Source organism: Ambystoma mexicanum, chromosome 4p, assembly GCF_040938575.1.
Source record: "Ambystoma mexicanum isolate Mex_15411 chromosome 4p, UKY_AmexF1_1, whole genome shotgun sequence".
Lineage (NCBI taxonomy): Eukaryota > Metazoa > Chordata > Amphibia > Caudata > Ambystomatidae > Ambystoma > Ambystoma mexicanum.
The window spans coordinates 1260286639-1260303497 of record NC_090927.1 but is presented as its reverse complement, the minus strand read 5'-3'; the positions used below and the strand labels follow the sequence as shown (position 1 = coordinate 1260303497).

General features: G+C 47.2%; 1 protein-coding gene across 3 annotated transcripts in view; it reads right to left on the bottom strand.

Moving 5' to 3' along the window:
• LOC138453790 (zinc finger protein 773-like) overlaps positions 1-16859 on the bottom strand; it is a 411528-nt gene that overhangs the window by 163239 nt on the left and 231430 nt on the right. For all 3 annotated transcript variants that reach the window (XM_069606944.1, XM_069606946.1, XM_069606945.1), the window contains exon 6: positions 1279-1389. In XM_069606944.1, the coding sequence (XP_069463045.1) occupies positions 1279-1389 (111 nt within the window). The remainder of the gene's footprint in view (positions 1-1278; positions 1390-16859) is intronic.

Sequence of the window (16859 nt, the reverse complement as noted above, 5' to 3'; positions counted from 1 at the left end):
GATTGTGCAATTCCATAAGCAGGACCACCTGAAAGTGGTAGGAGACAGTTAGTTAAGGTTTTGTAACATGGTAAGATACAGTACTTGTATATAATTGTGGATTGTGCCATTTTTCGTAAAAATTTGGTGTCTGGAACTTAGTGAAATATGTATCAATGTTTAGTACTCTAAAGCAGTGTTAAGACCCTTTCTCTTTTTTGATCAAATACATATTTCAGGTGGGGCTGTTACAGGTTACATCACTGAATTTAGGACGGTTACAGTTGCTGGGCGAAAAGTGAGGTCCAACGGAGAAGTATTTTATCATTCTCTATTTTCACAATTGTTGAGAGAATTGTTATTGGTTATATCTTTATTAATTATCATGGGTGCTTATTAGATATTTCTGTAGGTTTTGGGAACTGGTTGTAGTAAATGCTTGCATTTATCTTGGTAAATGGTGACATACGTTAAATGTAATACCGTGCTCACTTGCTTTCTTTCTTATGGCATTATGAGTTTATTTGCATGACTGAGTAGTGTCAACCACTATCTATTCATTTATTTTATTTTCATTTATATTTGTATATTTGTTTAGATACATACTGGATTCCCATTGGAGGAACCTCAATTAGTGTCAAGTAGCATCACAGGCCTCTCTGATTAGTGCCATTATCCTCTGCAAACCAATGGGGCACCGACAGCCACCCAAATGGATCGCACACAGGCATTCATTCTTGGGAAATGTTCAATCACCAGCGCAGACTGAATCAAAAGCTTTGACAAACCAGATTTAAAGCGTTTGTAGCTTTAAAAATCCATTGAAAACCCAAACCCCATAGATAGGGTATCATGACAGCAGAACGCTTCACGACCATCACTTTCCTAAAGTCATGCCTGCAAAGCAAATAGTGAAGACCTCTCCTCTTGGATCTGAAGGGTAACCCTTACTTAACCTTTCCCCATAAGCGCAGCAGGCCTATGGGAAATGTTCCATGATTTCTAGGTGAGAAACTTTTGAAACTCTTAAAAAGTAACTTAAACTGGTACGTATTTATACTGTGACCTTTTCCATGGTCACCATTGGGTTTGTGGAGCTTCTAGAATAGAAACTGAATTTTTAGGAGCATCAGTGGTTTATTATAGATTTGTATAAACTAAATCACTGAGAGTGGTCCGATTGTTGCAGTAGGTTTTAGAAACAGCCGGAACATGCTAAATATGCAGTAGTGAGAACAGGGCATCTTTTAGAGATTTGTTTTTCCGGATGTTGTACATTGATGAGCATTTTTTACTCACCCGAGGGTGTGTCAATGATTTCTCTTCTCTCTGTGTCCTGAAGGTCCGTACAGTAGGTCTCGCCCTCTTCTTTAATGACGAATGAAATGATAGATGTGACGTCTCTGTGCTCTATTAGTCAAGTATAAAATTACAATGTTATTTCAAAAGTTCAGTACAATGTCACTTTAAAAAAACAAAACATCTGTATTAGGTCGTAGAAAACAGGAATGCAAAGTATTTAAAACACTGTGTAATCTAGTCTGCAAGAGACACTGAACTACCTTTTATTTTGGACAGCTGGACCTCAAGGGCTTTAAAGGGATGGTTCACTTAAATTATGTTTCTAGAGTTAAGACCAGCTAGGCATTACACCAACCCAGGAACCTTAGTAAATAAAGGTTTTGAAACAAACACTTTTGAGTCAGTGTCCCTCTTGATACCAGGCCTGTCTCACATGATCCTATGGGGCAATCAAAAACAATGAGTCATTTGATCACCCAGCATATACTCATGAAACTGACCAGAGATGAGTCCCAAATGGTTTAGCAAAGCCTGAAGAATTCTTAGCACATATAGCTAAGAGATTTATGAGAAAGTACAGATTTCAACAAGAGATCTGATCTTATTCTAAATAGTGTGAGTGAATTTGCCAATGTGAAGCATTTAGTGAACAAATGAATTTCCAGTACATTTGTAATAAAGCACAGGAGACATGAAATTAGAACCTTGATCTGATGGCAAATGTCAATGCAAAATCTCTTGGCCATTGAAGGCTCCCATGGTAGCTAAAGTTTGACAACTTAAACTAGGCAGTGTTCATGAGCAGGCCACTGGTCTCAATATATAAATTAGGATAGTTTCTCTGCATTACCCCTGTGCATTTTAATTCATTATCTGATCAATTGGATTCTCTGCTATACACACAGTTTTCCAAAACAATATGTAATCCAACTCCTAACAGATTGATTTCAAAATCTGCAAATATTCAACATATATTAAGATGTTTTGCTATTTTAAGAGCAGGGATTTGACGTAGTAAAAAAACATATTAACATACCATGTTATGGGAGAAATTTGGAACTTGAGTCCATGAGTGGCCTGCACATATATGCATAATAACAGGCAAGTTTGGGAACCTTTTGAAACTCTTCATGGTAGGATAGTCAGCAAGAATTGACGTCACATGCTGTTTCATAATACTGCCATGCTGAAATAAGGAATGCTATCTATTGGCTATATAGGAGATGCCGACCTAATCTGAATATCCTGCTTTTTACAGTTCAAAGAACCACAGATGTGAAACAGAACAAGGAGATAAACATTTATCCATATTTCAGCCATGTAAGAGTTTGCAAAAGCTCATTTTCTAGAGACTATTTTCAGTAATAGAATCTCACAGGCAGCCATTTAACCATTACCAACCTTAGCAAAACAAAAAGGTGATGACTGGAAGGTTTAGAATTAATCCCACCCTCTGGCACATCACTGTCCGACCCTCCAAACCATTTTTCTTTAGCCTGCCAAGCCATTATAAAAAGGGGAAGGACCATATGCAAATCAGGCTTGGTCCCACCCCAAAAGGGACAGTCCTGCTAGAACTGCTTTGTCACATGTCTTCTGCACAAGGCCACAAGCATCACCAGGCATGTTTCGGCCTAAATGGCCACCATCAGTGAGGAGTAGCTTGGACCTCTATGCCCAGCAGGCTCAGGATCCACGTCTGGGCATACCTTTCTGACAGTTGGGGTACATGGTGAATATACAAATCTGTATGCCGCAAGCTCTCTCAGTTTGTGCATGCCCTGCAGCCTGGGTTGGCGAGATTGAGGAAGCTGCAATATTAGATGGTCAGTTACAGCCAGGCTCAGGTTTTTAAAACTTGTCAGTATTGTGGAAAGGAGATGCAATCTTTTAAGTACATGGGAGCCTGTTAGTCATTGTCCTGGTAAGTCCAGCCATCTGTTGGTGATCGAGTACTAAACCTGGGGTGAAAGCAGTGGCGGCTGGTGAAAGGTTCAAGTGGTGGGATGGTAAGCATGGTGCGAGTAAGCGCATGCAAGCAAGCGTAGCAAGCAAGCTGAAACCACATTAGGTGGGCTTGGGGTGGCTTCTCCCCGCCCCAAAAACAATTTTGAAAAAAGGGGTTAAAAGTATGCAATTTAAAATACCATTTTCAAATGAAATGACTACAAATGTATTCATTTTACAGGCAGTTCCTACGAAGAAAAAGGAAGTATTCCAATACTCCAGGTTCTAGCATAAGTCACACAATTGTCATTACCAAACAAAATGACTTACTTTGTAAAATGCCACACACAATCAAAAACAAGCCTTTATATCACACAAAGAACCACAACCAAATTGTTTTTCTTACCCGGTGGAGCTCAGGAAACTTAAAACGAAAATCATGGCAATTATGAATATCCTGCCGAAATTCTATATTAATAAACTCGGGTTCTCTGAGTTCATTCATTTAGAATTGCGGTGGACTGGCATGCCCAGTAAGGTATCACAGGTTGTGCCTCTGTGAGTAACCCTATCTGATGGCAGAGATTTGTAAAAGAAAAGTCTAAGATTGAAAACGTGGATAAACCCGCAATGAGGCGATCTAGTCCCCCAGCCTTAGACGGTGGACCCAAGTAAAACTAACTTGTGACCTCAGTGCACATATTTAGAAATCAGAAGACAAAACACTCTTGTGTTGTGCCACATTATTTTTGCACTTTATTATGGAGGAATTCTGCTTATAGGCATTCCAGGAGGATCTGTGAGGAACTGAAGTGGAGGGGGGGCTTACTTCTGTTCTCCCTGGATCCTCCTCTCAGGTGGCCATCGCTTTTGGATCCTGACCCTGGGGGTGGATATGCGAAGGAGGATCACCTGGGTGGAGGGAACTTGGGGAGAGGACGTCCTTAGGGGAGACATGGTATCCCCCTTTCCCGTTTCAAAATGAACAGTCTATCCCTTAAGCCTTTGTAGGCTGTCAGCCCTTTCCCTTTTCTTTCCCGCAAAATGTCCCCCAGAAACAGAACCTCGACACTGGGACGAGGAAGAGATCAACTAGGGGGACACAATCTCATTTTGGTGAGATAAATGCATATCTGTCCTATATTGTTATTGCAGACACACATCAGTCAAGTAGCAAGAAGAGGAGGAGACAACAGAGTTATGCACACTTTCTTTAATTCCAACCTCCCCAAACACTACTCTGGTCCTGAGATGAAGAAGAGGGCTATGGAGGATTTCAGGTGGAACAGCCAAACATGTTCAGTTGATAGATGTCTCCATGGTCAGGCCACTGAACTTAATGACCCACACCTGCGGTCATTTAACACTCTCAATGGATATATAAATGCTGGACAAACAGCACAAGGGGAGACACGGCCTGTAGAGAAAGAAGCGGGCTGGACAGTAGCCGTGGAGAGAAAGAATGAACGAGAGAGAGACAGTGAGAGAGAGAGAGTGTGTGAGAGAGAGTGTGAGAGTGAGAGAGAGAGAGACCAGGACTGGCCATGGGAGGGTCTGAAAATCCTGCTGGCCTCCTTGTCAGGTGCACGCAGCAGGAGCTGCGAGGCACCAAGGCGTTCCAGGCGCCACAAGACTCCAGGAGAGCGAGCAGGGCTCTCTTTGGCTGTCACGAGGGAAGAGCGGAGCCATTGGGAGCCGGAAAGCAGAGCAGGGAGTGGAAAGAAATTGAAGGAAGCTGCTGTATGCTACCGGCGAGTGGAAACAGGGAGACACACAGCCCGGGGAACTCCGGGGACTTAAAACAAGCACTCTTGAATGCTGAACGAACTGAAAGTTTTTATAAGCACTTTTGAATGCCGAAACAAGTCATTTTGTATACCAATTGAACTGAAAGATATTGTAAGCACTTTTGAATGGCACACGGAGCAAAAGCAAGTTATGAGTACTTGTGAATGGAATGAAAGCAAGGTGGTGCAAGTAGCAGATACCACAGGATGAATTGTTTGAGATACAAGTGTTGGCATATCCAGGAGAATACCAAGAAGGGTATGAGATGAGAAATCAAGTACTAGCCAAAGCTAAAGAGTTAAAGGAACGGCAGGTTAGCAGGAACACCTGTATTGACAAGAGTCAGAAGAGTACAGAAAGTGTAACAAAGTGCATGGTGGCCATCCAAGCCACGGTAAAGTGTTAAAGAGTATAACACTGATGAAAGAAACAAGTTTCACTGTCAAAGGAAAGCAGTGGACAATTGTTGATGGAAACCAGACAAGAAGGGGGATTGGTTGCATGACCTGTAATGGGTGGACCGTGTGTTACGATAACAGCGCCTAGACCGAGTGCTTTTAATGAAACCGCCAATGAAAGTAAAAGAAACGTGCGTTTTGCAAAAGCCTCTTATGTGATGTTGAAATCAAGAAACATGACTGCCTATGTGAACCAGTGAACAGTACTGGAGCTGGAAGATTTGAACTTGTGTTGTTTTGAAAAGCTGGAGGATTTGAACTCTTGAAGAAGGGAACCCAGAGACTTTGTTAAATGTTTTGAACTTGGGGAAGGGGGAAGCTAATTATAAGCCAAGAGCTGGAAGAAGCTCAGAACTTTATTTTGAACACTATTCATTTTGATGCCGACACCCCTACACATTGTATACAGTTAGTTATGAGGGCAAGTATAGGGTTTGGACACAGACAGACTTTTGATTCGGACTTCCTGACACAGACTATCCTTAGTTTTCTTTAGATAGGGAAATCCCACCTTAGCATATGACAAGTTAGGCCTTACTCCATCCTGCCTTTTAAGTTAATAAAAAGCTTAAGAACCAATATTGAAACTGTTGTCTGTGTCCCATTCATAATGCCTTCACAGATCCTAACAATAACAACATTTGCTCATTATAATTGAGCCACAGAAATTTAGAAATGTCTACACATATAGGGCCTGATTTATAAAGTGTTGTTCAATGGGATTTTGCCATTGAAAAATGCGTTAGTATCAGGCCCATCGTGTTGTGCCTATTAGTACAAGTTTTAATCATTCTGAAGGCTGCATCATTGTACACGTTAGAAGATATATGATGGCCATACGGCCAGTGTCCACGTGAGGCACCCAGGATTTAAATAATGTAACTCACCTTATAAGATTTAATTTTCAATTGCCAGAACACAATAAGGATATAGTAAATTTAACAGTGCACATTTAATAGGTATGCACCCCATTTTAAATAGAAATAGATGCTGCTAAAGTTAGTTTTGTGTCACAATAATTCATTTTATTGTTGCATAAAGACCATTAGAAAGCGAGAGAGAGAGTGTGTGTGTGTGTGTGTGTGTGTGTGTGTGTGTGCGTGCGTGCGTGCGTGCGTGCGCGTGCGTGTGTGTGTTTTTTGAGTTCTGCTCTTTCATGTATTAAGCCATAGCTATTGCCTTTTGAGTGGCCTAAAGGGGCAGGGTGTCTTGTGAATAGCAAATGGCGTGCAGATCGTCTGGGGTTTCAGGGCCCAGCCAGAATGCAGATCCCTTTCATGGGGTAGTATAGGAGTTAGTGTAATGAATATGAAGATTACTCTAGGGAAGTGGCGTTGCCAAGAATCAAATTTAGGGGGAGTGCAGAGAGGGGGGCACAGACAAAAGTAGGGGGGCCGCCTAGAAAAGGTTAATGTGTGACATCAGAAGCACTCCTGCAAAGAAGTTTTTGTGCACACCAACTATCACACCCCACTGCGCCTCCCCTCCCATCAGAATGTAGGTACAAAACTATTTAGTCACTAATGACCCATCATTAGCGGTTTTGTGCGCTACATTCTGATTGGAGGGGCTGGTCTTGGCTGCAGGGGGTTGCTGTTGGTACTCTTGTTCAGAGGAGAATTGCCTAGCATTTCAGTGCTGGACTGCCCCAGGGCCGGACAAAGACTGATACGTTTGGATATTTCTCCTCTGTGAAAGATAGTGAGCTAAACAATCTGGGTAAGGCCCTCATAGCCGGGCATAATGTCCGGCAGAGGGACTCCCAGGAACCCCCCTTGTTTTATGCATGGGGAACTTAACAGCTCTTCACTGCTGTGGGCAGCATTGATTACAGCCCTGTGTCAGTGCACCGTGCGTGCAGACGCAGCACGGCAGACAGTGCATGTTACAAGTCTGCGGCGGTCATCGCTGTTCCCGTGAGCCCCTTCCCACCCACAGACGCAGTCGAAGACTGTTGTGGGCAGTTCGGGCTCCCCGGTTGATCCGACGCGGCCTGGAACACCCTGTTTATGTATAGTGCACGCGGCGGAGTGCAACGTTTCTCCGCCGCGTACTGAACCCTTAAAGGGGCAGCAACACACTCCTTTTTCATGAGGACAACAACAAACATCTTAATACTACTTTACTTAACACACATAACGCTCTGCAAACCAAAACCCACAAAGACCCCTTTAATGGCAACCACCCGGACCCCCGCACCAACTGTAGAATCCCGGATTGTTGTTCCTAGATCAGGATTCCAGTACATAGTCACTGAGGTGAACAGGTTTCCCTCACCCTGTCCTCAGGGGGTACCTCCTGCCAGCCTCCCAGATAGGGTCTCCCTCAGCGGTACTCTCTCTGACTGGAGAGCTGGGGGCAGGCGCCACGCCCCCACCCTCATCTAGATCCTCCATCATGTCCCGGCTTTGGGTCGTCTCCGCCCAAGGCTCCCCCAGTCTCTTAAAGAAGCTGGCATTGCGAGTGACAGATGCAGTTCCATCATAGGCCGTCACCATCGACCCCTTCACAGCAACCACGTTCATCGGCCCCGGCTCATGTGTTAATGATAACTTCCTGTGAGGGTGCCGGTTCCTTACCAGCACCTCGTCACTGGGAGCAAACTGCTGAGGCCTGAGTCCCCTCCGAAGGTTCTCCTGTTCTGCCGTTTGCCTCCTATCCCTTTCCACTTGCTGGTCATCAATCACAGCTGGCTCCTTCTCCCCCATCTCTGGCAACAGTCCTCTCGGGCACCTTTGGAATAGAGCTTCCGCAGGTGCAACCCCCATAGATGTGTGCGGGGTTGCCCGATATTCACGCAAAAACTGATATAAAGCCCTCTTCAAGCACTGGCCTTGTCCCTGTGCAATGCAGAACACCTTGTTGAGGGTCCTCATCATTCGCTCTGCCTCACTGTTTGCCATGTGCCACAACGGAGTGACCTTCCTGTGGTGGATTCCATAGTCCTCCATCAGCTTGGCAAAGCTCTCACCTTGGAAGGGTGCTCCGTTGTCCGAGCAAAGTACCCTGAGGAGTCCATGAGTGGCAAAGATCTTTTCGACCGCCACCACCACGTTCTCAAATGGTAGCGACTCTATGAACTCCACCTCCGGGTATCTGGACCACTCGTCCACCACGACCAAGAAATGCGTTACCCAGTTTGTGGAGCCAAAGCAACCAGGCCTTTGTTTTGGCGGCGCCCTGGTGTCCCTGGTGAGCCAGCTCGATAACCTGCTGTATTTTCACCTGCGGGACCACTCGCCGGTCGCCCCCGAGTAGAAGGCCAGCCTCCGAGAACGTCAGCTCATCTCTCACCTTCCACAGTTGTTCCAGGGTGACTTTGGCCTCCTGCATCCGCAGGGCAAGAGTGTCCAGCACAGCCTTCCATGGTCCTTCCTGAATCGCCAACTTCAGGATGAGGAAGCATTCATTTTGGGCCGCCGCCAGCTCTAGATCATTCAGCGGCATCGAGTTGGGAGTCGCCGCCTCCACCACTAGTTGAACGTGCCCATCCGCCTCCTCCGCACAGCTGTCTGTCTGCTCTTCTGGGGCCCCTCTTGGATGGCCAGAAAGATAATTGGCCCCATTGTTGTTCCCAGGCTGGTATACAAGTGAGACCCCATACTCCAGTAACGCTAGCATCCACCGCTCAATCCTCGCAGGGGGCCTTGAGGACGAGCCTGCCAGGATGGGCAGCAGGGGCTTTTGGTCAGTGACCAATGTCACTGGCCGCCCCAGGACATATAGCCCGAAGTGCCGACAGCCCCACAGGACCGCCAGGGCCTCCCACTCAAGCTGGGAGTACCGCTGCTCAGTTTTCGAGAGGGCCTTGCTGGCGCACACCACCAGACGGACACCCAGATTGGCATCCACTTGGGTTAGCACCGCCCCCAGGCCAAACTGGCTGGCGTCCACCACATTTTATGACTGCAGGGGGGGTCGAAAAAGGCCATGGTATCTTCAGCTGTTCGGACACTCCTGATGTCTTCAAATGCCGCTCACTCCAGTGGCCTCCACTGCCACATGACCTCCTTGTTCGTGAGGGCTTGCAGGGGCTCCGACCACGAGGCCAAGTTCTTAATGAAACGGCCACAGTAGGTGACCATGCCGAGAAAACTCTGCACCTCCGACACATTCTCTGGTGGTCGTGCCTCCATTATGTCTTTAACCTTTTGGAGGTCAGGTGACACGCCTCCCTCCTCGAACACAAACCCAAAGAATTCAATGAGGGTTTGAGGAACTTGCACTTGTCGCAGTGTAAGGTTAACCCAAGCGACTGGAGCCGCTCGAACATCTTGGCCAATTTATGCAAGTGCTCCAATTCCGACTTGGCAAAGATTAAAATGTCATCACTTATGTTGAGGACGCCATCCAGGTCAGCAAGGGCTCCACGGATAATGTTCTGAAACACCTCCGCTGCGGAGGACACCCCAAAGCTCAGTCTTTTATAGCAGTACAACCCACGATGGGTGGTGAACATGGTGATGTACGCGTGTCAGTGTGCAGCTTCACCTGGTGGTATCCGGCTCTTAGGTCCAATTTCGAGAAGAAACATGCACCCTGCAGCTCTGTGAAGATATCATCGATGATGGGCGTCAAGTGCCGCTCTCTCTTGATGGCTTTGTTGGGGAGCCGCATGTCAACGCATATCCTCACTGAGTCCGGCTGCTTCGGCTTCCTGGCAATGACGATCGGGTACACCCACGGGGTTGGGCCCTCAACGTACTCAATGATGTCGAGACCAACCAGATAGTCAAGCTCACGGTCGACTAAGTCCCGGAGGTGGAATGGCACACGTCAATGTTTTAGAGCAATGGGTTGAATCGACTCATCAATGTGTAGTCTTACAGGGTCGCCTGCCATCTGCCCAATCCCCTCAAACAGACGGGAGTACTTGTCCAACAACATTTGGATGTCTTCCACATACACCGAGTATGCAAAGCTGACGATCCCCAGCGCTTCCGCAGCCGTGCAGCTCAGCAAGGTGTTGCTACTCACTGTTGTAACGTAGAAGCGTGCTCTTATCAGAGAGTCCCCATGCCCCACTTCAGCCACAAAGGCCCCATCGAGTGGAATTGGTTGCGACCCCCTGAACATGAAGATGCAAGCCTTGGGGGCTGACAGCTGCGGGGGGCACTCCATGGCGTTATAATGTTCTCTCGCCATGACGTTGACGGAGGCTCCGGTGTCTACTACTACAGGGACAGATGACTCATTCACCGTGACCAGACATCTAGGCTGGCACCTGTTCTGAGAGCGCATGACTCCCACACTGGACACAAAGAAAATGTTCTCCTCCTCTTCGAGCTGGGCACCTCTTCTCCCTGGCCCACCTGAGCAACATTGGGCGGGTGTGACTGATGAAAATAACCAGACCGGACCTCTTGGAACCACCAGTGGCAGTGGGGCCCTGCACATACGCCATAGTGGTCAGCCAGACCACAGCGGCCACACGCTTCCCGCACAGCCGGGCACTCCTCAGGGTGGGGCAAGTCATACCCACATTTCAAACATGAGTTCCCAGACCTGCCACCATGGTCACAGAGGTTGCTCCCAGGTCTCCTGGCAACCCTGCCACCTGTGCCATGGCCTACGGCACACACCTCTTCTGCTTTGCCAGGACGCACCCCAGCTTCCACCTGTGATGCTCTCACTTCAGAGAACTCCTGGCACGACCCAGCTCAAGGATGCGGGGCAAGGTGACGCCGGGCTCCCGCAGAACCTGTCTGCGTAGCTTGCCAGATGCACACCCCTGGACCAGCTGGTCCTGGATCATTGTGTCAGAGTTGTCCCAGGCGCAAGGCACTGACAGCCGGCGCAAGCGACCATAGAAGTTGTCCAGTGTCTCATCGTCCTTTTGGCGAGTAGACCTCATCACGACTCATAGTCCACATTCGCCAGTGGCAAGAAATAGTTTGGTAGAGCAGCCTTCGCTGTATGAGTTGCCAGCGGTCTTCAGAGATGGAAAAACTTAATGTACTGCAGGACCGACAGAGTACAATAGGGTTGCCAGCTTACTGTCGTCATTTGTTTCCATGGTAGCTCGAAAGTACATATCCAGCCGATCGATCCACATTTTCCATCGGGGCCCCAGGCTGGACGGGGCACCCGAGATGTCAAACTCAAGTATTGGCTGCAGCACCCCTGGTGGTCTCATAGGGGCAAGTGGTTGGGGCACTGGGGGCGGAGGCACGGCTGCAGGCTCTGCTTGGTTGTTGGGATCACTCATGGCCCTGAGCTTACAGGCACCCCACCCAGTTCATAGATGGGACCGCAACTCACCCAGACAGTACTCTCACAGATGATCCAGCAGGCTCCTTTATGCTTCACCCCCACCAATGTCCAGAAAAACAAACACTGGGGCCATAAACAGCATGCCAGTCTAAAGTTCAGGCAGGGTAGAATGGAAAAACACAGGAAACGTTTGAGGCAGCACAGTGACTCTAAAAATGTAGCTAGGTGGGCCCAGGGGACCAACAGAGAAAAAGCAGGCCTTCCCCAGCACCTCACCTCAACTCGACAAAATGTGCACACCAAAACACCAAAAAAATAACTCCAGATGTGCAGTGCGAACAATGACAGCTGCCCGCTGCTAATGTGTCCAAGAATTGAGGCTGGATGGCGCACATGCCCCCTTTTACAGGGCCGCGACCATCCCAGGCCCAATTACCAAAATGGCCGCCAAGCCGCGTGGTCCGCACCCTCTCCGTGGCATGAAAACAATGCAATATTGACCAAAACGAGGAAAAATATTCACTGCCTTGTCACCGCCGTGCCCGGGTGTTAATCAGACCTCGTCACCACTGTTACAAGTCTGCGGCGGTCATCGGTGTTCGCGTGAGCCCCCTCCCGCCCACAGACGCAGTCGGAGACTGTTGTGTGCAGTTCGGGCTCCCTGGTCGCTCTGACGTGGCCGGGAACGCCCGTTTATTTATAGTGCACGCGGCGGAGTGCAACGTAACTCTGCCGTGTGCTGAACCCTTAAAGGGGCAGCACCACAGTGCAGAGAGAGTAGCCCAGCGGAGGTAGGAAGGGTTAAGGGTGGGGCAGGATTTCAAAGGAGGGGCCCAGACCCCGCCTTGCTACACCACTACTCTAAGGGGGTGGGCGCATCTAGCGTCAAGAATCGCTTGACAGAGAATATTTGTTGCACGCAGGCAGGAGCAGCTCGATTAAGTGTGATGTGTTTTTCATGGACAGCGGAGGGTGGCATGTGCTTGAGAGAACATTACAGAAATCAGAAAGTGATGGAAAATGCTGTAATTGGGTCAGTACACGAGGGCACAGTTTTATTTATAAATGCTCCTTTCATTACACATATTCAAACTCTGAGGCGCAACTAGCTAAATTGATTTGCCCAAAATCAGACTATTTAAAACTAGTTATATACTGAAGCCAGGCCCGGCCGGATCTCTGCTGGCTGTTCCTGCCCTCCTGGCTTCAGCCGGTGCCTCAACTCACCTTTCTGTGAGGTAGTCTTGCTTGTTCCTTGTCCCCAATGCCTCAGCACTTCAAGCAAGTCACCAACACTCTATGCCATTCTTCCAATGACTTCACGCCATCACAAATGCGGCTAGCATTTTAGGCTGTCCAACGTGTTTTCCTGCCTATTAAAACGTCAGCATATTTCATCCAATGAATTCTCCCCTCCCCCACCTCCGGCTTCTGTATGGGAATACCATGGGGACATCACTGTTAAAAGCAGGGTTTCTGCATGCTGGGCTCAATTTGTTTTCCAAATATGCATCTTATACTTTCATATAAGAAAAAAGAAATAATTTCCAAACTCAAAAATGCTGCTTAAACCTGCATTCACTAATTTTCTTTGAAACGGGTTTCTTTTTTTGTCAGATTACTACACATATACCCTGTAATATGTGTACACCTTCCTTTGTGTTTTATCATGAGTTATAATTATGAAGAGGTTATATGCTTGTCAAATTGCTTAATCACAAATACATGATTCTGTTGTGGTGACAGCAGCTATTAGGAAATTAAACTGTGGGTTCATGGGCGCCAACTTTTGATTTCCACTACAGGGGCATAAATACCCCCACCTTTGCCCTTAATATAAGCAAGCGCCTGCCCAACCCATCCCCTGGCCAAACACATTTCATAGCACTTGTTTTTTTATAGTGAATTGCAAAAGGTCATGAGATTAACAACCAGTTTTTAATATACAACTCAGCAACTGTCTCTCAACCTGCTGAGGTACCCTGGTAACATTCTACTGTAGAGCGTGTCCATGGATCTCTTAATGTAATAATAATCACTACACTACAGACCCACCCCTGATGATCACAAGAAGAACCATGCACAGAAAGAATGCAGATGCATCCCACCCCATGTAACATATTGTTCCACACCAGCAATACACTGATTGAAACTCCCACAAACAGGTTGCAGTTTCTGCCATTGGGTTCCATAGACCTATGATTACGAAATGGCGCTCTACCTCATCAAATCTAGGCCGGAACAAAACTAATTCAAATGCTGAGCAGTGGCAGGCCCAGTGGCGGCGGGCCCACTGGAAATTTAAAACGAAATTCATCCAATTATGAAAACTTTGCCGCAATTCTACATTAAAGGAATGGTTCGGTCAACATTTTTTATTGCCCCTACGGGTCGGCCATGTGTTTTTAAGCCTAAGTCGCTCGATTTTAGAAAAATTTCCTATGGACCTTACCTGAGTTTTCGTCCATTAAACGCACGCAAAAACAGGCATCAGGGAGCTGCCATTTTGTGATAATCTTATTTCCCCCATCGCCCTGGCTGACCTGCTTTTGCGGCACTAAATCATATCCCCCGCCCCTGAGCCTGTCATCAGCAGACGCGTACCGCCCATTTCACAATGCCAAAGCACGTCTCGTGTCAACATTCGCTGCGCTTCAGCTAATGACGTGTCGCCATGGAAATGGCAAGGACGCCTCTTTCCTCAATAAGTATAAACAGACCGTTTCACAACACACAGCAGCAGATTTTCGATTCCATTCCGCTCTCTGTGTTACTTTGAGTATTATGTGACTCATTTCTGTGCTCTGGTCAGCTACCTTCGTTGCTTGTAGCCTGTGTGAACAGATACCAGTACCACTTCTATAAATTATTTTAGTTTGTTTAACACACAGTGGCTACAATAATGCCCTACATGCACAAGTCTGATTATACCGAGGAGGAACTACTGGAAAGGGAAACACGCGAAAACGATGGGTCTTCGGACAGCAGTTGGAAGGACGATTCAACAGCTGAAGAGCCTGGACCTAGTCGCATGGACGGTGTTTCCACCTGGTGCACATGCAATAGGTGCGAGCTAATGCCAACCGAGGACGAGAACTGCTGCTGCTGTGAAAACTCGGGATGCGTGGCCTACATTTCGGAAGGCGAGACACGACCGCAATGCATCACCGAGCTGCCAGACTTCAGGGCAGCCTGCCTCACAGGGTCCGTGTTGAGGATAATGATGGTGCTTATGCACGAACTTCGCGCAACTGTTCGTCCTCGTAATCCGAGTAAGTATACTCTGCTTGTCATGCCACTCCTATTTCATGGTCTTCTACTATATCCAAAATTACATATACATATCATTGTAACGCATGAAAGTCGTTCAATAGTGTGCAGTGTCTATATAGCATTTGTCTGAGCTGAATGCCATTAGTTACAAGAATTGTCATTGACAACAAACGTTTATTAACCTTATCTTGGTCATTTAAAAACAGTTTGTTTCATTCCTTTTCACAAGTGGTACAGGTTGGTGGCCTATCGTTCCTTTACATGGTGGCTTCACGGGAGGCTTGGACACCGCGTTCGAAGTGTAATATCCGCCTGTGCCGTTCGTGCCATAAGAGAAACGTTCCCGAGTGACAGCGGTCAGTACAGGGGATTTTCTCTCACTGTGCTGCAACCTGACCGGTACAATGTGTAAAGTCATGTATTTTTGTGTCATCAAAATAAGATACAAAATAAAACACCACGTATATTTTAACAACGGCTGTTTCGATTTTTTAAATGAATCAAGTGTGTCTCCATTCAAGGATGGACGTCGGACATCTGTGCTCCGAATGGGTGATGGTCAGGTCGCTGTGAAGCAGGGTGGTCACTATCTAAGCTAACATAATATATTCTCAATAATGCATGCAGGTATTGAGGACACGTTTGTGGAGATGAACGAGCTATGTGCTTAGTTCAGGCTGGTTGACATGCAGGACAGTGATTGAAGAGGAAGAGTGATGTGTTACATTTATTAGCTGTTGCAAATACCTCTGGAGTTTTCCAGTCAGAGTGGGAACGAGGGTGGGGGCCATGTGCTGTGCGCAGTGAGGCCTGGTCACCAAGATGGATTGGAAAGGGGGTACAAAAATGGATGCCCCGCGTCCTGCTCAGTGGTCCCATCTACGCGAATGTCAACCAAAGTTAACATCACATAAGGGCAAGGGGCGAACCCACTACTGGAGGCACTTGGTCCGAGTTTCTACTGAGAAGTAAAGGATGAGAGGGGCCCGATGGCCCCTCGCTCCCACACACTTGCCTGTATGCCCACCGGCCCATCCATCCCACCCCCTCTATCAAAGGCGGTCGGTTCGCACCCGGGGATGAGCGCTGGCATGGGGGGCTGTCACAGGCGTAAACGACCAAGGTATCAAACAGCACGTACACTTCAAAAGGTATCCCACGCCCAGGGGCCATCGCTCCCATGGCCTCCTCAGACCCCGTGTCTCCAGGCAGGCCTCCCCTGAGGCAGGCCGCCCCCCTGCAATCCACATAATACCACGACATACACACGTCATTCATTCACAAACACACACCTGTTTCTAATACTTTATAAACCCCTTAATATGTCTCATGAGAACATCTTTGTGCTTTGCAAGTCAACTCCTGAACGTGCTACCTGGCAACCAGTGAGATCTACGCTAATCTGCTCGTCGTCGTGCTATCAGTAAACTTCTGCGACCGCTTAGAGCAAACCCATCAGTGTGCTACCTGTGGCCACCCACCTATTATCCTGCAACATACTCCTCGGCCTGCTGAATCCAACCGTTTGTTGGTCAAGGTAAGGCCATGTATCCTAGTCATATTTCGGTCATTTTGACATTTCTATCTATTTGCGATTACAGTACCCAATAGAGCTATGGTCATTGGTCTCATTGCTATTGACTTGAGTTTCAATTGTTAGGCTATCAATAGATCTATTTATTTTCATCTGTGTCAATTGTCATCGAATTGCATCCTTCGGGGGTCCAGTGTATAATGTAAGCATGTTTCCTTTTCGTGCAAGACAGAACATCCAAGGGACGAGTCACATGTTCAGAGTTTAGTCACATAATTAAAAACAATTCTTTAACTTATGCAAATACTAAGCCACACATGATGAACTGGTATAGTTCCGGTGACCAAAACAAACCTTGCATTGAG